The sequence below is a fragment of the Bacillus rossius genome, chromosome 1 (assembly GCF_032445375.1).
Source record: "Bacillus rossius redtenbacheri isolate Brsri chromosome 1, Brsri_v3, whole genome shotgun sequence".
Lineage (NCBI taxonomy): Eukaryota > Metazoa > Arthropoda > Insecta > Phasmatodea > Bacillidae > Bacillus > Bacillus rossius.
Genome location: NC_086330.1, coordinates 113,655,018 through 113,678,963, shown reverse-complemented (window position 1 = coordinate 113,678,963; position 23,946 = coordinate 113,655,018). Strand labels below are relative to the sequence as shown.

Below are 23,946 nucleotides of genomic sequence, written 5' to 3'. Positions count from 1 at the left end.
GGAGATCTTTTAGGAGGGTGCACAGCCTCCCAGCAGAGGAAATGCTACTGGAAACTCAGTATGGTGGGAGGTAAAGTAGCTCCCGCCATTATTGGCTTGAAGCTGAAGATGAATGACATCGGCTGGCATGGACTAGGCGTCTTTACTGGCTGCTGCACTGCTAGGACTACGGGCTTGCCTGATGGTCTATAGGTGGTGGTCCCACCAGCCTGGTGTAGGATGCGACAGGTGTAGTAAGCCGGCCACCAAAATTAAATATTTACTCTAGAAAATAAAGTGATATGCTGGATGGGAAAATCTTCAATGAACATAATGAATAGTTAGATATGCAATTCCATGATGAATAGGTATTTCCAACTCTTATTGGTGTAAGAATAATTTTATATGAAAACAAAAACCAAAAACTATTTTATATAAATGTAAAAATTAAGCATTAAAATTAATTAAATTCTGGAGTGGAATTTTATTCTAAAGGTATATAAAAAATCAATTCAATGAAATTTAAATTTAACATAACTGGTTGCACAAAAAAAACAGATATGTTTTGCTTCATTTAACATTTATTGTGTAACTCTAATCATTCTTGAACTTTACTATCCATCCTTTTTTTTTCTTCATCCTGGATACTATATACACATACATACAAACACACACAAACATATTTAGTATAAATTTTTGTGAACTCCGTAATGATGAACATCTCCTATGTAATCATAACTATCGTCTCAGTCCTTACGAACAATAAACAGACATGTCCAACCAAAAGGTTGGAAACAAATAAATTAGTTGTAGGTACAATAATTTCATTTAAAACACAAGAATGATTAATGAACATTACTTTAGTTAAAATATTTTTAATTGCTTCAAAACAACCTCTAGTTTGTAAAACTGCTGATTATGTTTGAACTTAAAACAGCAACTACACATAGATTTCCAATGGTAAAATCATAAACAAATAAGACAAAATTAACTTGAAATTGAACACTATTTGAATTAAAATTAAGCCTGTAGTTTTAGTACAATTTAATACCTTAGGTTATTTAGTTGTATTTTACACCATTTTCTTGTAACAACTTGAAATGTAGAGCAGTCTGAGGAAACCAACATCCTGAATCAAGGAGGTGCAGACCTGCTATGCGATAAATCGCACACCATGCCCAGACCCAGAGCTCAGCTGCATCCCCACGTCCACTGGCGATTCCCTTTCATACGTCACTTCCATGTCCAGTTCCTCGTCCTCTTCATCGTCATGACTGTCTGAATCGTCATCATTGTCGTCCTCCTCTTCGTCGTCTTCCTCCTCCTCTTCCACGTGCTGTCAACACACCAAATAATAATAAAGCACAGTAGAGTCCCAATATTCCGGACTAGATGGGACCGGACCCTGTCCGGATCACCAAAAGTTCAGACTAAACGGAATTTGTTTTAAAATGCAAGTGATACTAGTTTTAGATGAATACCACTACAATAATACCAACAGACAAAAAATTGCACAAAACTATTGAAACACTTTCTTCCAAACTGGCATTATTGTACTGGGATTAATATTCGTCAACTTCCACACAACAGTTTTTTTAACAATGCAGCTCCCCGCTGCGGAGAGCACCGAGTTACGGAAGCTTTAACCTGGGGCTACAGCTATGCCACATGGTGGGCCGAGAATTGCCGCCCGCACCTTGACACCCCACGTGGTTAGGGCACCATCTAACGGCCAAATGCATTTAGTCACACGGAAATTCTCTCACGGACAGCGTAAAACTGAGTCTCTTTGTCTTCTTCTTCTTCAAAAAAAAAAAAAAACTGTCGTACTGCCAAAAGAGAGTAATTGGGTCTATTCAGGGTTTAGGACATATAAATACTACAATTTGTTATATGAGAAAAGGATTGTGTGCTAGTGTTATAGAAAGTTGCTTCTAGCAAAACAAAGGAGGACTAATTAGTATCGGGGGAACAGTTAAATCTGAACCATCTCTCTTATCGCTGTGCTCATGGGCTGCCTTCCCCTTTACCACCCCTTAGCACAACGACAGTGTCTGGAGGGGAAGGCGTGGCGACCCCTCCAAATAAAGGCGATCGAGTGTCAGCCCGTCTTACACGAACGCGACACAAGGGTTATAACACATAAACTGCATGATGTAATCACAACTGGAAAATACACTACATCGTTAACCCATGTCCAAATCATTCAAACACATACATATTTACAAAAATAAATCAAGTTAACAGAACATCAGCATGCTAACAGTCACGCTATTTGTTTGCAGTCATAAAAAACCTCTCTGTGAAAAAACTATATTATCATAAACAAATATGCTGCATGTGTTAAAATAACTCTTTCTTTGAAGGCTTGGTTATCAAATTATCATTTGGTTAAAGGTTCTGTAAAAATAGCATTTTCTTGAAGGTAAAATACAGAACATATGCGATTTGTCACTACTTTTTCAGTCACTAATGTTCAACGCAAAAACGTGTGTTGATTATAGATACATAATTTTAAGATGCCAACGTAATATTTTAAAAGTTAGATAGTTATTATATTATGTTATTTACCTAATCTGAGTCTGATGTGAAGCTGGCATTTTCCGTTTCACTAGAGGAATCTTTGTCTGTAGATTTTTCAAGATTAACAATAATCTTATCTATTTCAGTATCTAATAACCTATCACTGTTCCAGTATTCATTCTAGATTTTTTCCACATGCCGGCAGCATTCTTTCCATTGCTCTTTAGAGTAGCTACTGAACAGCTGTTCACATAATGTCTTCTTGTCTTCGAGTGAGGATGATATTTCTTTGCACACTTGTCCTTTAATATATCCCCATACTAACTCAATCGGATTGAGATCAGGATGATAGGGTGAAAGCCTGATTACTTTGTGGGAGTTCATTTTAATGATTTCGTCAATTATGTAGTTTTGGAAGTGGGCACTTGTTTCGCAAGTAATAGTAGGTTGGCTTTTGTTAGGTCAGAGGAGAAAGTTACGTTGTTTATTTTTAGCCACTCTTGAATCACTTGTTTGGTGTTAGCGGAAGTCGGCTTCTTATTTGTCTGTACATTGTGATAACTTGCATTGTCGAGAACAATGACGGAAATTCAGGCAAATTTGGAAGCAGTTTATGTGTAACCCATTTCGAAAAGTTTTCGAAATTCATGTCATTATGATAATCTCCAGTTGTTTATTTTGACCGGAATATCAACAATGCATCCTGTACAAATCCCTCCTCTCCTGCATTCACAATTATTAAACGCTGGCCTTTCCCGATTGGCTCTGTAACACCCAGCTTATTGTCCGATTGCCAACAAGAACTAACGCTGTGGGTAGCATGGATATACGTTTCATCTACATGAACGATTGAACAACCATCGTTTCGAAACTTGCACATTTCTTGTAGGAAACGCCCCCTCCATGCTGCTATATCAGGCTTCTCAATCAAAATCCTTCTCCTTGACTAACACTTCGTCCAACGGAATCCCAGTCTCTTTAACAGTTTTCTCAAAAATTCTTTACTGCAGTCCAAAACACCATCATCTCGCAAAGCAGTCTTTAATTTATTTAAAGTTGGAACAGTTTTCCTGACAGTGTAAAATTCATGCACTTTTCTCCTCACAGCATCACACGTAAAATCGTCGACTTCTAACCGTTTTTTGTGTTCTTTTTTTTTGCCAGTAGGTGTTGAAAAGTTCAGACCAATTTTACTTTTTACTTTCTCCTCAGCCAAAATCCTTTTTACCGTTGATTTAGACACACCCGTTGCAGCACTTGTCGCTTCAGTAACATTGTATTTTAAACCGTACAGCAACTTCTTTTCTTTCAGATGCGTCGCAATGTTGTATACAATTTCACGCACCAGTCCTCGCGAGGGTCGTCCTGGAATAATGTTCGACTTAATTCCCGAGGTTGATGGGATAGGCTCGCTTGTTGTACCGTGTAACCCAGATCCCGGCATAACGTGCTGACGCAATCCTCACGCAGCCGAGTGAAGCGCGGAACTGATCTCTTCCACTTCCCCTGACGGCTATAACGTGACGGTAGTGTGCATCACGCCACGAATTGGGGTCTCTGCAGGTTCACAAGTATCTTGCCGGGCTATATAACAATTAAATGATTCATTCTACGTATGGTATTTTCAACAATTTTTTTAAAATATCTAGCTCAGATAATATATACGCGCACACATACACGCATGCACACTCACACACGTGTGCACACACACGCATACATGCACAAACACACTCACACATACATGCACATACACTCATACATGCACATACACGCATGCACACACACATGCATATTCTAATGATTAATTTACGATTTATGTCATTTAAAATGAAAACAGCTAATAAAGTCTGTTGAATGTACAAAATGAAGCCAAATGCATTTATGAATACATTGTAAATTCAGCTTCTCTGCTGAGTAACTGCATACTTAAGCTAGGTGGCCCTATGGCAAATGTAGTATATTAGCCATAATTTGGGATAAGGCACACTTCCGAGGTGTGTTAAGAGTTTAGGATGTGTTCAAAACGTGCACTAAAGGCATCAACACAAACCTGCGGATGTCTTTCAATGGATGTTTACACCCTCACAAATACTTAGTGGTTGGTGCAAAACGGTTTGAATGAGTTCACAATGTACTGATAAAATAAATTAACATTGGCAATGCACTTTCACATGGCTATGAGCAAAACTGTATGGAATTTAGGACAAGTAATCATGCAATCCAAGGTTTATTAAAAATTCTAATACAGGAACCTTAGTACTATAACATGGCACCTAAATAGTGCCATAAAGGTCAGCTGTACAGAAGGAAATAAACAGGTTTCACACACTTGACAAAACTTCTTTTTTATCAGCACTATTGTCAATCCATATTTAATTATAACTCTACTGGCACTATGCCAAGCTAATGCCCCTTGCCTAAATCAAACCAAATGGAACACTAACAAATAATGCCTTGAGTCAAATGGGGTACAGAAAAAATTTCCTTTTCCCTTTTGTAGCAAACACTACCAATTAATAATATACCGTATTGCATTAACTAGTCAAAAATTGATACTTACTAAGGCAATATGTAGCTTGCTGTAAGCAAAGAACTCGGTTGTTTACATCTTAGACCAACAACTAAGCTCATACATGATAGTGCATTAGTCCATTTAGCCACACAACATACCACTATATACAGGATAGTTATAAAGTCCGTGAAACATTAAAAAAAATCAGTACAGTGAAATGGCTAAGAATTATGTAACAAATTATATACCACGTGAAAGAAAAACTCTCAAAGTTTTTTTTTCCCACTAGTTATAAATGTTCTGTGTGTCCACCTTGCGTCACACGACACACATCTAATCGATAGTCCAATTTTGCCCATACCCGACCCAGAATATCAGGAGTGATGGTAAGAGCAGCTGCTATGATGTGGTGTCTCAATTCGTCAAGGTTCTGTGGTAGAGGTGGAACAACACTATCCTTGATGTATCCCCACAAGAAAAAATCGCAAGGTGTCAAGTCCGGTGATCGTGGTGGCCACGGGAGTAGCACTTGGTCAGCGGCCGCCCCATGGCCCATCCAGCGATGTGGCAACGTCTCATTCAGATAATCTCGTACCACATTGTGGTAATGAGGTGGAGCACCATCTTGTTGGAAGATGAAGTCCCTGCTATCAGCTTCAAGTTGTGGCATAAGCCACAATTGCAGCATGTCGAGGTAGGTGATACCAGTGACAGTTCTCTCAGAGAAGAAGAAGGGGCCATAAACTGTCTTGTTTGACATGGCACAGAACACGTTAACTTTTGGCGAATCTCGGACGTGTTCGAGAGTTGCATGTGGATTCTCTGTCCCCCATATGCGTGTGTTGTGTCAGTTGACTCTTCCTGAGAGATGAAAAGTGGCTTCGTCACTGAAGATTAATTTGCTTGCAAAGTCATTGTCTTCAAGACGGTTTTGCATGGCAATGCAGAACTGCAGTCGGAGAAATTTGTCATCATGGCTGATGGCTTGCAGAAGCTGCAATTTGTACGGCTTCACTCTTAATCGCTTACAAAGAATTTTCCACACTGTTGGCTGAGGGATGTTCAATTCTGCACTAGCCCGATAAGTTGACTTCTTGGGACTCCGCACCATCACGTCCCATACACAATCCACTGTCAGTTGTGACACGCCTGGCCGACCCGACCGTTTTGCGTCGCACAAACAGCCGTCTTCCTCGAATTTCTTGTACCACTTCATTATGCTATTGTAAACTGGTGGTGTTTTGTTAAAATAGCCATGGAAAGCTCTTTGGACACTCACTACCGATTCACTACGGGCGTATTCAAGCACACAAAAGGATTTCTCTGCCTGGTTCGCAGCCATTTTCAGCAACTACATGCACTAGCGCCCCTGTCGGTTGTTTTTTAAAATAGCTTTTTGGCACTACATTAAAAAAAAACTTTGAGAGTTGTTCTTTCACGCGGTATATAATTTGTTACGTTATTCTTTTCCATTTCGCTGTACCGATTTTATGAAATGTTTCACGGACTTTATAATTATCCTGTATATACTGCTTATCCATTAAAGTGGAAAGTATGTGATGAAAAAATGTTGTAAACAAGAGATTTTCATTCAAATTTGGTATTGCATGCAGTTAAATAATAATCGTTAAAATGTATGGACAATCAATAATTTCACTTTGTGAGAAAAATGTTGAGCATATTCTGAACATGTTGAACATTATGATAAAATTAATTTTATAAAAAAAATTCATTGGGAGAAAATAATATTAGATACTAAAAATTTTCAAAATGCTTGTCTGTAAGAAAAATAACATTCTGTTACAGATACACCCTGTATTTGTGAGACACCTGCATGTTTTATTGTGATTTTTTTAAAATTCAATAAGCAAATTTTTCATGCAGGTTTTTTCTTTCAATTATTGAAACTAAAAAAAAAAAGTAAATTTATTACAAAATTCTATAGACAGTAGGTAAATTAGCAAAACCAACCTACCTCAGAGGCAGCTTTCCCAATCGGAATGACATCACTATCTTCATGAGTAATAGTGCTCACCTGCAGAAATAAACAGTCCCATTAATACTTAACTTAGGATAAATGCATTTCTAGAATTTTTATCATCATCATAAAAATCATGATATCAGAGCAGCTCACCATTATTGTGTTAATAGTTTCATAATAATTAATATCAACTGTTATTGATATCTTTCCTATAACCTGGCCATTCAAAATATACATAAAGGTAATTCTTGAACAGAATTACTTTTCAGAATAAAAAAAAAAAATTATTATTATTATATATATAATAAATGTATTTTAAATATGGTATTTTTGAGTACCTACTATTAATTATGCTTGAGCATTAACACCACGTTGAAGGTGGTAATGAAGATACTATTGTCATTTACGTTGTGGGAATGATAATTGTACCTACCAGTTAGATATAATTATTCATATCAAATTATCAATAAAATATTGTTTGTTAATTGTTATATGTTTATTTCATGTAGTTTAATCTTTTTTTTAAGTCAATTTGTGTTGTATAAAGTGGTATGTTTGAATCAGAACCGTTATACCTTTGACATTTAAATTGATGTCACATACATTTGAAAATTTATTTAGTTTTTTGATGGGTGTGGTAGGCAGTAATATGTTTTACAAAGATTTTTCGAAACAGTTATCGTGTGGATTTGTGATACCTAACGCATATTTATTTTACTAATTCGCTGAATTAATGGTACAACACATATTTTTTTGATGGATATTAATGTTTGTACAAGCAATGCTTACCATTGATAGTGACTCAGAAATTCATGAGCTTTTCATATGTCCTTCTGTAGTTTATAGTCCATTGTGTTCATTTTCTGCAAAGCGTATGTTTTATAGTGATTTTTTTTCTTGAAGACATAGGTGTTCAAACTTCTAACTGATCATTACTAAAGTGAAAGGTTGGTTAAGTTGGGTCAGTTACATAAATGATACATAATTTTTTTTTGTTAAAATAGTTACATTCTTGCGAAAGTCAATTCTCTTTTCCCAAGAGGGTAGGTTTTTCGCACATCTAGATGATCACAACTAAAGTGACTGCTTGGTTTGTTAGTTATACATAAATAATAGGCAAGTAGTTGTTTAAGTATTAAAATTCATGCAAATTTTTTCTCAGGAAGGTAGAGTGAAATTTAAGTTAGGTAAGGTCAGTGATTTTTTTAAATTCTTTTAAATTGTGACAATGTCTTAATTTTCACAAAATGGTATTTTCATTTCAAAAGAATTCTAAAAAAAAACTTTGTAATTATTAAAGTCCTTGAAGTTGAGGAAAATCATGTGGTTTTGCTAGCTAGAAACAATAAAAATATAAATGGAAAATTATTGAAATTGCTGTAATTTACTTGTCACAGCAAATTTTAATACTTTACATTTCAATTATTTTCTTAATTCTTAATGCTATTAAATCCATAATTTCCCTAGACTTTATCACCTTCCCCATTAGTGGTACCTCAGAATCCAGAAGGAATTGGAAAATGGCTCTTTGCAGGACAATGAAACAACATTATTATTATTATTATTATTAATCAAAAAGATATATATTTTTTTGCACTGAAATCTGTTTTTATCAAAATTAATTAGAAAACGTGGTAATTTTCAAGTACCTATCTGGATTTTTTTTTTTTACGTAGAAACACTTTTCTAATCATTCAGTAAAAGGACAAATTATAATTATATTAGGTATCTCATTACCTGAGGTAGAATTACTTTCCAGTTCCATGTTAATGAAATGATAAAAATATTCGCTATGTTCAATATAACCAATAATTTCTTTATACTTTGTATTGTAGCAAGCATTTGTACTTACCTACTGTGGGAAAAATGGCAATATTAGGCATGTGTTTTGTTTTTACTAGTTTAGGCAATTATAATTATAATGAAAAGTTGTCATAGTTCAATTTAATTAAGATGATTTGACACATGATATTTTATAGTTAAATTTATTCTGTGAATAGTTTCTGATTGTAAAATTGAAGGTATTATGTACAGTGACAAACATTTGCTAAACTTTTGAACTGCTAGGTTCCCTGTTTTTATTTTTTGTTTTGGTGAACTGTTTGAATTGTCAAATGAAAGAAGATGCTCAAATATTATTTTAAATCAAAGTAGTTGTGAGTGGTTGTATGTAAGTCATTGTGAGGGTGAGTTATTTAATTTTTTTTTTTGATATTTCATAGTATTTATTGGTGCTTGTTTAATTTCTTTAATATATGTTTCCAAGGTTATTTTTTCCCACAAGTTGTGTTATGTCAGTTACATTCATAAAATATACATAATACATAATGAATGTTTATATTAAATTAATGTAGCTTACCTATCCTACTTTTTTTAAATGATCCTTGCAATTGGGGAAGATTGATTAACATTATTTTGGGCACAAACCATTGCTAGTTTATACTGTATGTAATAGAGAAACCCCAAAGAACAAAGATAGAAGATAAATTTACAACCACACAGTAAAACAAGCCAAAAATTGCAAATCTCAAATGTTAAATGCATAGACAAACAACTTTTCAAACACTAAACTACTTTAAATATTGCAATGCCAGTTAACAGAACAATTTGAAAAAGAGTAACAGGAAATAATATTATTTATACACACACACACACATACACACACAACACACATTTTTTTTTTCACATACCACTCTCCTTGACAATTGCCAAAAACATTGCATTCATATGCCATGTTCTAACATGTGCCAAAATATTCCTGCAAATCTGAAGACTTCTGAATTCTTGCTAAGTGGTTTATTCAGTCAAAAGGGATTGTAAACTGTTTTTTTTAGGTTATGTTATGAGAGCCAAATTTAAAGGGTCAAGTTCACATGATACTGTGCATTACTATTGGTTGGAAAGAAAGATGGGGAAGTCTACAATGTCATGGAAGTTGGCTAATAACAAACTAGAATGGAGGAAAAAAGGAAAATATAGTATGTAATATTGGTAAAAGTGAAAGACAATATAGCGTTTTGATAGCATTGTGAAAATAAATATGAATGACAGAAAGAGCTATGGAGTGATAGTAGCGGTTGTAATACAAGTAGGAGTTAAGTAATAAGTGGAATGGACTATCTTTATCAAGTGAATAAATAGGTAGGAACACAATGAGTATTTTTATTGGAAGTGTGTGGTAATGAGTAGAAGTCATGACAGAAATAAAAGGTCATGCTTATTTGTATTGAATCAATAAAATGGACCAGTGTTGTAACAACCCAGATTACAGCCTTCCCCATGCCATCCAGCAATAATAATTTGTTATAAATTTTTTGTAATATTTCAGGTTAGATTTAAAGTTTTTCTTTTTTCAAAGTTATTGTGAAAATAATTCTCCGGATTTGTTGTTTTTATTTTTAAAATTCACAAGTATTTTTCTGATAATTATTTGCTGGCCTCTTTGTGTGGGAAGGCATGCTGATGTGATTTTCCTTCGTTTTTTTCCACGACCTAGGCTTTGTTTCACACGCTAGGCGTGTGAGTCACGGTCACGGGAGTGCGAGAAAGATACAAAATCGCTGTGCCGTGGGAACAGAAGGAAGCATTTCGTGGAAGCCTCTGTTACCATGTGCCGTGATTGGCTGAAAATTACGTCAGCGAGCCCAGGACACTGCCCGCACAAAGAAGAAGGCTGTAAATTCAGTCATTGTCTGAGCACCGTGCCGAGAGGTCGTGGTCGAGCGATGGCTCGCATCATTTAGCAATGTTATTTTGAATTACAACTTTGCGGCTATGGTCCGGGCGACGCCTAAGAACTTTTTTTCTTTCGGACATTTAAATTAATTTGAATTTTTTGACCGTAGTCGTAGGCAAAGCCCACAGCGAGGCGACAAAGGGTTTTGTCCAGCCGTCGCTGGCCGGAACTTATCCGAGCAATATAATGTAATTTGTAATAAGTGTACGTGTTTTTCTCTTTTATGGAGGTACCATTTAATTTTTTGTTGTGTGCTCTACTGTATGGAATATAGTGTGATTTTTACATAAATAAAAAAAAACAGGTACTACATTGAACATTGTTTATAAATTTCTTCATTCTTCGTGACCTGCAAACTGTATGTTCCACTCATACCTAATTTGAGCTAGCCGGAGGTGGTGGGTGGTGACAGTGTAGAGAAAGAATGTGTGGTGGTGATTGTAGTAGCGACCAGGAAAGTGATGATTTGTGTTTTCTTGATTCAGAAATAATTATATGGTGGGATGGGGATTTTTTAATTTAATTTATTATAAACACGAGTAATATTGACAGCAAACAAGAACTGTTACTAAACTAAGTTAGATTAGTGTAAGTGGTTATATGGTTTTAAAATGTTCATGATTGGTAGTAGTGTTTCACTTGCATTTTGTTTGCTGTTTGGAAAAAGGTGTGTTGTGTTCATTTGCAATGATAGGTGAAATATTTATTTTCTTTGGTTAGAACCATCATAAAAATTATTAGGTTCTTTAAAAACGGCAAGTTTTCCTAAGGTACCTAGGTTAATTTTACAATCAGTGAGGTAATAAAAATAAAGAGAAAGGTTTGGTGAGGGTAGGACAGCTAATTACAAAAATTTTTATATATTTACATCTAGATTTTGTATGGCATTTGATGAATTCGTCAACAAGGCTTTGCTTAAGTAATTACGACCTGTATGTTTTCACGGTACAAGCGCGGGAACAGGTGTTTCAGTCGAGTAAGAACCATATGCTTGTTTTGCACGATAGGGGTAATACTCGGATATAGGGGCTTTTTAGAACGGAAAGAAAAAAATCGTAAAAGTGGTTTTCACACACTACACATGTCCCTAAATTTAGCCTGAAGGGATGGTTTCTTAATTCCTACTGGTTCATGAAAAATATCAGTTTAAAACTTACATTACAATATCTGTGTTTTCACACTGTCACAGCCGCCATTACCACAAAATACACTACACTGGTTGGGATTTTAGTAAACAATAAAATACCATGGAAAATATATCTTTAATATCAGGGCCGGCATGTCCATATAGGCGAACTAGGCAAACGCCTAGGGCGCCAAGTAGCTGGGGGCGGCGCAGCACGACACATAACAGCTGATATATGTTTAACGATTATTGAAACTAGATGAAAATGGATTTTTGTAACAGTTTGGAATGTTTATATTGATATAAGTAATTATTTAAAGTTCACTGTGACCTGTTTATGATTTGTAATAAGTAAAAATGTAAAAAAAAAAAAAACACAAGCCTGCTTACGTTTGATTGTTGACAAAATCTTAGGCTTACGTGATGTATTTTGAGGCAAGGGAAATTTTTTGGGGTGTCTGTCGGAAGGGGGGGGGGTGGAGGGGGGCATTAAGATTTTTCGCCTAGGGCGCAAATTTACCTTGCACCGGCCCTGTTTAATATTGTGATCTACACTAGAATAGGTAGAGTATAGTATAGAAGACAATACCCGAAAGTAAGTTTAGTAATTAAAGTAATTTGGGTAAATATGTATTGTACGGATTAGCGCCAAAAAAAATTCGTACAAATATGAAATAACTTTCATTATATGCTCTTTTACATCCTCTTTTCAAAACCGCCTGCGGAGATTAAATATTCCAATTACTTTTGGAGATATCGCCGTTCTTATTTTGCAATACAAGCCCTATGTAATCATTCAACAGACGCCATTTTATATTTTGCCGTGTGTGCGTGAATGCCTAAATAACAGAAATTTTCCATTAAGTAAGGTTAGTTACATGATAAATACTTCAAAATAAATGGAAATTAAAAATAATATCAATTAATTTTACTTGTATAGTTTTAAGTATTTATAATGTAACTGACCTGACCTAACAAAACGGGACAAAGGTAGATTAGGTCAGGTCAGCTACAGTATAAATACTTTGAAACTGAACGGACATAATAAAATTAATTTTAATGGTAGTTTAGTTTTTAAAGTATTTATAATGTAGCTGACCTGACCTAACAAACCGGGAAAAAGGATGAACAGTAGGAACTCACGTAATTTTCTTTTTACGTGATGTCGTTCAACTACGTCGCGAAAAAAAAAATCATACTTGTAAACAAGCAACAATAGTGAACGCGGGACGCATCAGTGCACATCATGAAAATTAAAAAATTCCATACCTCCTAAAGTATTTGGAATTTCTGATCTCCGCCGGGTTAAATGAAAAGAGGAAGTTAAAGAGCACAGAATAGAGGTATTTTCGGATTTTAAAAATTTTGTTTTAAAAAAATCGCCAAAAAATGAATATTAAAAAATTCGATATCTCCAAAAGTAATTGGAATTTTTTTATCTCCGCAGGCGGTTCTGAAAAGAGGACGTAAAAGAGCATATAATGGAAGTTATTTCATATTTGTACGATTTTTTTTGGCGCTAATCCGTACAATACATATTTACCGTAATTTGTGCAAAACAAGCATTTGAATGCTCCCCACCAAAATACCCCAAATTACCGCAATAATGTAGGGAGTAATGACGTCATCGCAGACACGTTATCAGGATCTAAGACAACTCCCAATTAAAAAGTAGTACTCGAAAATACTTTTCCTGGAATTTTTAATGTGTTATAGAAAAGCATCTAATCTTGGAAGTTATCACATTGTGGTTAATAATGAGAAAAAAATACAACTTACGTAAATATTTTTTAACTAGCAACACTTGTAAAATACTTATTCAAACAGTAACATTAAAATTAATTATGCAAGATAGCTCAAGCGCATTTATTACAAACATGTACCCAAGCTTGATGATCTTGCTCAACAAGAGATATTTCAGTTCCATCATCACATGGCTTGTCGACGTTGAACCATAATGGATCGGTGACTTTCGGAAAAAGGCTTGGAAAGAGCGGAACTGGCATTTTACTTTTACGTAGGTAAAATATTACCAGGATAATCAGAGAGTTATTCCAGCGAACAATATTATGCAATATATTCAGCAGAGTGTAAACAAAACTTGCATACGTACGTCAGGTTGGAAAACCCTAGGCATAGAAAAGAGAGCATATATCGTCGGCTTAGACCATAGATAGTTATAGACTGCTTATTGAACGTTTTGTTGTGAGGGCAAGATGAGCAACAGCTGACTGTTGGTGACGAGTACACAGGGTATATGGGGTTATTGTGTATCAACGTGGTTATTTTATCATTAAAATGGTTATTTCTTGTGTCGCGTATGGTTGTACGCAAACATTTAAAAAAGGAAGCAATATTTCATTTCACAGGTGAGTTAAGACACGTTATATTAGTAAGAAACCATTAAGTATTTAATAGTTACGTCAGCACTCGGCATTGTGTATATTTATATTACTATAGGGTTTAATAAATCGAATGTGAATTATTAGCAGACAGTATTACTACTATGTAATCGTAATAACGTTATATAGTTTCACTCGCTAATAGTTACATTAAACACGACCACGTCTATTAGCTAGTAATCCCAAGGATGCATTGTTTATTGTTTACAACTTTCATCGGGTCTAGTCAGTTTTACGATACCAGGTTCCTAATTGGTTAAAAAACGAATAGACGATAGTAATGAGTGTAGTAGTCATGAGAGAAGACGAAGGTCGTGTTTATTTGTATTGAAATAATACAATGGCACAGTGTAGTTGTGAATGTTGTCGTAAACTTTTAAGAGACAGTTCGTTTTTAATAAATTAAAAGCAGGAATGACCGAATAAAATTTGGCGTAAATTTAATATATACAAGAGAAATATTGACACAATGATTATTGTCACATAGCCATGAAAGGTACCTAAGTGGTGTTTTTATGGCCTACATCAAATAATCAGAATTAGGTAATTCTGAGATTTTTTTTATGATATGTGTTAATACAAATCTTATTATTACAAACTGTGAACATTTAGATCCTTTGGGGTTTGTATTAAATAAATTTCACTATATAGACCTATTTGACTATTTCCAGCGTAATTTGCTCTAATCTTACTAAAATCTGTTGTATATGACTAGACCTTCTAGCAGTAGCGGATCCAGAGGGGTGGCTAAGGGGCTCAAGCCCCCTCCAAAAGCATCTGAGTCCACTATTGTTTTATTGTTTGCCTTGATAAAGCCTAGCCTCAGCTGGGTCAAGCCCCTCCCAAACCAAAATCCTGGATCCGCTACTGCCTTCTAGCACATTTCGAGCCTGTCAATGTGAAGATCGTTTTATAATTTTATGAGCTATGCTAATACTCAGGTTATGGTGATGAAAGACTAGGCCTTTTATAATTTATACAAACTATTGCATTAAACTGGACACTTTTTTCATGTCTACTTGTTTTGTTAACTGTTGAAAAGGTTTTGTGTAAAAATTGATAATTTTCAATCATATGATTTGTTGCATTAAAAGATTTAGAAGTACTGTTTACTATTTTGTTAATAATAAAAAGTGTGGTGATGTAACATATCCATTTTAATTTTGTAACTATTTGTTTACAGCAGTTCATCCACTGACAGTGCTGAACCACCAAAGAAAAAACCACGTCCGTTAAGGAAAGCATACATTGGTGATTTTACTAACAGTGATTAAATAGTAAAATCACCAAGAAAAGCACAGGCTTTTATGCAAGTTGTGAAGCAGAAACTTAGTGCAACGAGAAAAAAGTTGAAAATGTCATGCCAAAAATTTGTTCTGAATGTTTACTGTTTTATTTTGAATAGTATATTTAACAGTAAACTTGGTATATTGGAGTTGTGGGTTTTTCTGCTTTTCATTCAGTTCCTTACTAACTTAGTTTTTCTTTAGGTGTATAAAAGGTGTTAACATGTCTCCCCACATGTTTATATACATTATGTCATACAGCATAAGATTGACATTACTTTTTCAGTGGTGCACAATTTTGTGTAATTACGACAAGACCAAATTGTAAATAGAAGTTTATTAGGTAAAGTGCAAAAATGGATGCATGTCACATTAAATATTAGGTGAACAAATATGGATAATCTAAGTAAATAATTTATTTTGCACTAAAGTAGTATTGTACCATATTGTACTATCAGGTCACAGTTGGCAACACTGAACCAGGTAGCGCCTAACTCTTGGCAATGGCCGACATGCTAACATCTATTTATCGTACATGGTGGCAACGGTAAACAGCGTTAATGGTTCCGTTGTGTTTCGAGGCGCTCGGGGTTTATTCATTGTACCTGTTACTACATAATAAATCAGTATGGATAGCGACGCGTCAGAGGCGGCCTCGCCGCCTGGGCGAGTAAACAATCTTCAACCACCACAGCCAATGGACTTCACTCAGCCGGCAGCATGGCCAGCTTGGGAAAGAAGATTTTTGCGGTATATGTCCGTGTCGGGGCATGGTTCTAAACCGGGTAAAGATAAGGTTGATCTATTGCTGTACGTGTTGGGAGAACGTGCGGAGGAAATATGGACACAGTTTCACCCGACGCCGAACACATTGGAAAAAGCGTTGAAAGAGTTTCGTGAGTACTTCACACCCAGAACAAATACAATTTTTGAAAGATACAAATTTAATTCTCGAGTTCAGATTCAAGGTGAATCGGTTGGTGAATTCGTAACGGCGTTGCACACCTTGGCTGCAAGCTGTGATTATGGCGACCTTAAAAATGAACTTATTCGGGACAGGTTAGTGGTTGGCATGGCGGACAAGAAGACTAGCGAGCAGTTACAACTACGTTCAAAACTGACATTAGAAGAGGCGGTTTTGGCAGCTAAACAAGCAGAGCTTCAGTCACAGCAGTCATCAGTGCTTCATCGGGAGAAGCAATACAGTGGTGATGTCAACAGGATCCATAAGGGAATTCGTTCGTCGAATCAACGCAGTGTTTCTCCTCAACAAGGCTCGTCTCGGTCCAGATTTCCGACACATCCAGAAGAAACTCGGTGCCAGTTCTGTGGATTACCTGCACACGAGAGGATGAAGTGTCCAGCACGTAAAGCTAAGTGTTTCAATTGTGATAAATTAGGGCATTGGGCTTCTGTATGCAAAGCCAGGGTGAAGCCAGCACGGGGTAAAGTCTTTACAGTTTCAGACAGGGATAGAGATGAGAATGAGAGGCAAGAGGGTACATTTATAGGAGGATTATGGCTAAATTCACTAGGTCGAGTGATAGACAAGTGGACCACTAAAGTGAAAATAGTTGATTTCGAAATGTCAGTAGACTTTCTTATAGATACAGGCGCAGACATTAGTTGTGTTCCTACTTCAGTTGTGCCAGAGAATTTCTTAAAGGTTGTTAAAACGAGTAGGGTAAAAATTTCTGGTCCAGATGGCCACCAGTTAAATGTTCTTGGCTTTCTGGATTTGCTCTTGCAAACAAAGGGTCAAGAAAGTAGATGTAAGGTGTTTGTTATTTCAGGGCTGCAAACTGCAATATTGGGTAGAGCTTGTCTGCAAAGGTTGGGTATTGTATACTTCAGAGGTGATTTTTGTGAGGTTTCTAACGTAAATTATGAAGGTTATGTAGACCCAAATTCGGAACACACAAAGGTTAAAATCCCGATAGAGTTCCCAGGGTTACTTAAGGGATTAGGCAAAATGAAAGGAGAGGTAAAAATTGTGATGAAAGAGGGTGCAAAACCATTTGTTCAGTCCGTTCCAAGGGTAGTAGCCATACCATTGCAAGGTAAATTGAAAGGGGAATTGGACAGGCTGATAGCAATGGATATTATTGAGCCAGTTACTCAACCGACAGATTGGGTAGCACCCATAGTAGTAGTCCCTAAAGGGGATACAGTTCGCTTATGTGGTGACTACACAGAGTTAAATCGCAGTGTTTGTAGACCTCATTTCCCAATTTCTAGCGTAGAAACTAAACTAGCAATGCTAAAAGAAGCAAAATACTTCTCTAAAGTGGATGCCAATTCAGGATTCTACCAAATGGTCTTAGATAAGGATAGTCAGCTTCTCACAACCTTTATTACACCGTTTGGTAGATATTTCTTTAAAAGACTGCCATTTGGCGTTGCATGTGCTCCGGAGTATTTTTCAAGCAAAATTGCACAGCTTCTGGAAAACATTCAAGGGGTTTTATTCCACATGGATGATATTCTTGTCTATGCTTCTACTATTTCCGAACATGATGCTACATTGAGAGAGGTTATACGTAGACTGGAAACTGAGGGGATAACCATAAATAAAGAGAAAAGTGAGTTTGGGGTAACAGCAGTCAAATACCTGGGATACGTGTTGACATCCAAAGGGATTTCGGTGGACCCAGAAAGAGTTCAGTCGTTGTTAGAGTTTCCTCAGCCTACTAACACAAGTGAATTACAACGATTTCTGGGGTTGGTGAATTTTTCATTTCAGTTCCTCCCAAACAAATCTGAAACACTTGAACCATTGTCTTCGCTTCTTAAGAAAAACACTTCATTTATTTGGGGACCGTCGCAGGCGAAGGCTTTTGCTGAGATTAAAAGACTTCTTTCAGAAACGCCTACACTTGCATTTTTTAACCCAGAGCAGCAAATAATACTGAGTGCAGATGCCAGCTCTTTTGGGTTAGGTTGTTGTATTATGCAGTCAAAAGCGGGAGTTCGACAAGTAGTGGCATATGGTTCTCGAACGCTTACACCCACTGAGAAGCGTTACTCTCAGATTGAACGAGAAACTTTAGCCCTAGCCTGGGGCGCTGAGAAATTCCAACAATACATCATTGGTTTGCATGTAATCTTGGAAACTGATCATAAACCCTTACTACAAATTTTACAGACCAAACCTATAGATGAACTTACTCCTCGTCTTCAGAGGTTCCGTATCCGACTCATGAGGCATGACTACACGGTCCTGTACGTCCCAGGGAAGGAGTTAGTAGTGGCTGATGCATTGTCTAGAAATCCTTTAGAAGAGTTTGCTAGCAAGAATGATCCAGAATTAACCCGGGAGGTTGAAGCCTTTGTGCATCAAACCCTAACAACATATCCTATTACAGATAAATTTCTTTCTCTCATACAGACCGAACAAGAGCAAGACCCTATTTGTAAAAAATTGAAAGAATTTTCCTTGGGGACTTGGCCTAAAAAGTGCGAGATTCCAGAAAACTTGCAGCCATATTATCAGTTCAGGTATGAAATTTCTTTTGGAGAGGGCCTTTTACTGAAAGGAACAAGAATTGTCATTCCACCCAGCCTACAACTGAAATGCATAAATTTCATTCACATGGGGCATCAAGGGATTGTGAAGTGTCGAGCAAGGGCCAAGCTTTCAGTCTGGTGGATAGGTTTGTCATCTCAGCTTGAAAACTTGATCCGCAATTGTCCACGCTGTGTTGAAGAAAGAGTAAATCACAAAGAGCCATTACTGAAAAAAAAATTTCCAAGGCGCCCTTGGGAAAAAGTAGGGGTAGATTTTTTCAAATATCAAACTTGGTATATTATCATAACGGATTACTACTCACGATTTTTTGAGGTCTTTCCCATAACATCTTTATTAGAGAAAGTGGTAATAAGAAAACTCAAAGAAGTCTTTGCGCGCTTCGGTACTCCTGAACAGTTGAGGGCAGACAGTGGCTCTCAATTTCTGTCACATCGCTTTAAGCAGTTTGCAGATGAAAATAACTTTCAAACAGTGACCTCCTCACCGCACTACCACCAGTCAAATGGAGGGGTTGAAGCAGCGGTCAAGGTAGCGAAACAACTCATTAAAAAAAACGAGGATATATTTTCTGCACTCCTAGCTTATCGAAGTACTCCCTTGGAGAATGGGTTTAGTCCGGCAGAACTGCTCATGAATCGAAGGCTTCGATCCAACCTTCCTTTGCTACCATCCCAACTTTCTAAGCAGGTTAGTCCCCGGGAGGTTCAGAGAAGGGAGGAGCGAAGAGCAGACAAGCAGGCTAAGCAGTATGACAAAAGACATAATGTCAAAACCTAGAAAATTTGAAGAAGGGTGATTCGGTATGGATAACTGATTTACGTAGATATGGTCGAATCCAACAGGTTGGGCCAGAGCCTAGATCATACATAATCGACACAGACAGGGGATGTTACAGGAGGAATCGGTGGTTCCTTATACCTGCCCCTTACCGGCAGGTACTCGGAAGTTCCGAAATACCTCCAAAGATTTTAGATAAACCAGGTAATAACATTCAGCCTACAGAAAAAGTCTTGGAAAGTATCAGTGATGCAGAGGATAGTGAGAGTACAGAAGGGTTTAGGGGTTTTGATAACCAGGAAACAGAAATAGCCACTAATTCTAAGGGAGGGTCCAAAGAACTAGAGAGGCAGAGCTTAAAAAGGAACATTAACAGACCAAGGTGGTTGAAAGACTACATAGAGTAACCGTAGAGAATCTTGTATATCTGACTTTGTGTAAAATGTATGTTTATTGGGTAACGTAGTAATGTAATGCAAATGCAAAATCAGACAAATTCACTGCATTTGGTTCGCTGTATTTCTAACTTTAAGTTAAACCTGTGTTTCATGTAATAGTTATTTATGGCTCAAGACTGTTTCAATCAATTAACTTTAGATAACTGTTTGTAGTAATGAAAACTATGAAGTTCTTTGTAATCTGTGTTCGTTGCTTTGGTGGATTAACTAAGAAACGTGTCAACAGTATCAACTGTATGTAAATGTAGGAAGCTTCTTAAATGGATGTAAATTGATGTATACATTGATCAATAAATAAGGGAAGGAGGATGTACTATCAGGTCACAGTTGGCAACACTGAACCAGGTAGCGCCTAACTCTCTTGGCAATGGCCGACATGCTAACATCTATTTATCGTACACATATAACAAACATTTACGTTTGGCGGGGTATACTGACCACAAATATATTTGCTATAAAAGTTTTTTGCTGGCTCTGTTGTGCCACAGTAGAAGACAAACCTGTGCTGAAAATGCAGGGAGAAAACTCTTGTCAACTATTTATAAAAAATTTGTAATTACTATCACTCAAAATTAAGTTTTGTTATGATGAATCCTAAATTAATAGTACATAGGTCATTGTATATTTTGTTATTCCAAAGAAGATTGTAATTTCATGTTACTTATGTAAAAGAATTAGGTCAAACTTTAACAATTCAGTAAAAAGCTATTTCAGGTTGAAGTTCACTTATTGGGAATTTGTCATTTCACAACTTTTCTTAGATTAACAACCTTGTACACCATGATGTTATTACGATTATTGTTCAAATAAACGTGTATGTTTTTTATCCAATACAATGTACAATTATCTCAGAAGCTAGCATTCAATGGCTTGGCTCTTAGGTTATGCCCTCAAAAACTCCTCCTAACTTATTATCAAACAAAATAATAAAAATGTCCAAACACCTAATTGTGAAACCAATTACATGTATCTTTAAGGAAGCACTGGTAGAAGGAGTGGTACCTGATTGTTTAAAATTAACTAGGGTCCTGCCTCTGTATAAAAAAGGTAACCCAACAAATCCAGAAAACTATAGGCCTATTAGTATCCTACCTACAATGGCAAAAATATTTGAATGGGTTGTATATAAAATACTTATTTCATTTTTTTTACCCATAACATCATATTAAATAGAAGTCAATATAGTTTCCAAAAACATAAAACAACATCAGCAGCTATTAATGAATTCATAAATAAAGTCTTAAATGCACTGGATAATAATACCTTATCATTAGGAATTTTTTGTGATTTATCCAAAGCTTTTGACTTAGTCAATCATGCAATTCTCCTAGATAAACTATATCACTATGGCATAAGGGGCACAGCACACAAATTAATGGAATCATATCTGAAGGAAAGGAAACAGAGGGTAGAAATTAAAAATGTAATTGGTAAGAAATATTCAAATTGGTCAATTGTCAGAAATGGGGTGCCACAGGGCACCAAGGTCAGCTTATCCTTTTTGCAGATGATACATCAGTTATAATCACTGGGGAAACTTCAAAATCAGTATAGGAGACCAACAGAGCCATTGAACGTATGAAAAATTGGTTCTCATACAACAAACTTGCATTGAATGTCTCTAAAACTGATTATATTAAATTCAGAAATAGGACCAAAGTAAATGAAAACAAGTTTAACATAAAATTCAATGGAAACAATATCTTACAGGTTAACTCAGTAAAATTCTTAGGGGTATATATTGATAAGCAATTAAAATTTACGGAACACATACAACTAATATTGCGAAAAAATTAAATTCAGCCTGCTATGTCTTGAGGTACCTTGTAGAATTAGTCGATTTAAAAACAATTAAAACTGTGTATCATGCATATTTCCATACAATCATGTCATACAATATTGAAATCTGGGGAAATGCCAAACTAAATGGAAATATACAAAAACTCCAAAAAAAGCCATTTGAATAATAACTTGCCGTCGTCCGGGGTCTCGGGCTCGAGTCCCGGTGTGGCTCCTAGTGGGAAAAGGCGGTTCTTGATCTGTGTTGTCCGGGTGGGCGCCAGACTAGCTCGTTTCTAGTCGTGAATTTGGGGTCGTGGATGTATGTGCCCCTGCGTGGCCCACTAGGGCCGGCGGCGGTGTTGCGTGAGATGATTTTAAATAAGAGACGTGGAGTTGAGGTGGTGGTGTCGTACCTTTTATTCAGAGGAGCGAGTCGTACACGATACAACACTCTACAGAGGTCCCCGGGGGGTTTTTACTTGTTATTCCGTGGCGCCTTATTGTTTGTGTTCCGCGTTACGTTGCCTCGGATGCTGTTATGTCTCAGACGTCTCACTGGGTACGTAGGTAACGTAATTTCGTAACACAAAGGCGGGACACAAAATACACTGAATTAAGGGGGCGCGTACAGGTTACGTGGCACTCGTTACTCGGGTAACGTAAGTTAGCAATACAAAATACGGGATACAAAAATACACTGAATTAAGGTGGTGCGCACAAGTTACGTGGCACTCGTTATTCGGGTAACGTACGTTAGCAATACAAAACACGGGATACAAAAATACACTGGATTAAGGGGGCGCGCACAAGTTACGTGGCACTCGTTACTCGGGTAACGTAAGTTAGCAGTACAAAATACGGGATACAAAAATACACTGAATTAAGGGGCGGGCGATTGGAGACGGCCAATCCCGTATGCAAATGTCTCGGCGCGGGTGTTGTGCCCACTGTGGTGAAACACGCACCGCAATTAAGTTTGTCCAAGTTCCCTTGCGGGTTTGTGGTCAGCGCCGTGCGCGTGACCTTAAACAAAGTTCTGTATGTTGCGGGAGACGGCCCGTGCCGTATGCTGAAGAGCAGCCCCGTTGACCAAGTGTGGTGCGGGGTGTCCTTAAGTTGATGCGGCCGGATTAGGTCCGGGACCGAAAAAAGGGACCGGGTACTCACGGAGAGGTTAAGTAATAAAAGGGGTTTGGTTAATTAGTGGCTATAGTTACCGGACGTTACTTTCAATGTAGACAAAGGATGTTGCCTCTCCGTGGGACGTAGGTCCGCCCCGGTCCATGAGCTGCGCTGAACTGCCCAACTGGCATGGCGTCTGAGGGAGGCTCGGCCTCTCTCGCGCCAGGCGTGACCTCATTACGCTAGACTCCAAACGGGTGTGTCTGGAAGAGATTTTATTGTCGCTAAAATCCTAATTTAATGTTTTAGGAGGAATGGGTACGGTTCTTCTCTTGTCTACTCAGGTTTCCGCGGCTTTGTCTTTGATTGCTGTTCGGGTCGCCTGACTCGGGTGGGCCATGGCCAGGGGTGTGTTCCGTTAGCGGGAGCGTATACTGGCGGGTGCAGGTCGGGCTCTGGGGTGGTCGTCGGCCAGACGACGTCAAACGCCCCCCCCCCTGTGAAGCCCGACCTTGCGCCGCTTATGGTCCCGCTAACATGGGGCCACCCCTAGCTCCGACCGCTCCATCCCGGCGTGGTTCGCGGCTCAGCAGCTGGTTGGCTCCGCGTACTGGACCTGGTGATCAAGGCCGACTGGGCCAACGTGCGCGCCGCCCCGGTTGCCGTCGTGGCAGGCGTGCCGGGGGCAGCGTCGTGGCGTCTGGGTGGGGTCAGCGGCTGATAGGGTCAGCGC

General features: G+C 37.4%; 1 protein-coding gene across 2 annotated transcripts; it reads right to left on the bottom strand.

The window, feature by feature from the left end:
* Positions 1-542: 542 nt before the first annotated feature.
* Positions 543-14,030, bottom strand: LOC134542419 (anaphase-promoting complex subunit 15). Of its 2 annotated transcripts, none has more exons than XM_063386638.1 (3): positions 13,741-14,030; positions 6,990-7,049; positions 543-1,315 (listed from the first exon to the last, which is right to left on the bottom strand). In XM_063386638.1, exons 1-3 carry the CDS (start codon positions 13,861-13,863, stop codon positions 1,133-1,135), a joined length of 366 nt encoding a protein of 121 aa, XP_063242708.1. In that variant the 5' UTR covers positions 13,864-14,030; the 3' UTR covers positions 543-1,132. The 2 variants fall into 2 exon arrangements, with proteins under 2 accessions (XP_063242708.1, XP_063242717.1); XM_063386647.1 differs by having other exon boundaries at positions 13,971-14,024.
* Positions 14,031-23,946: the final 9,916 nt, after the last annotated feature.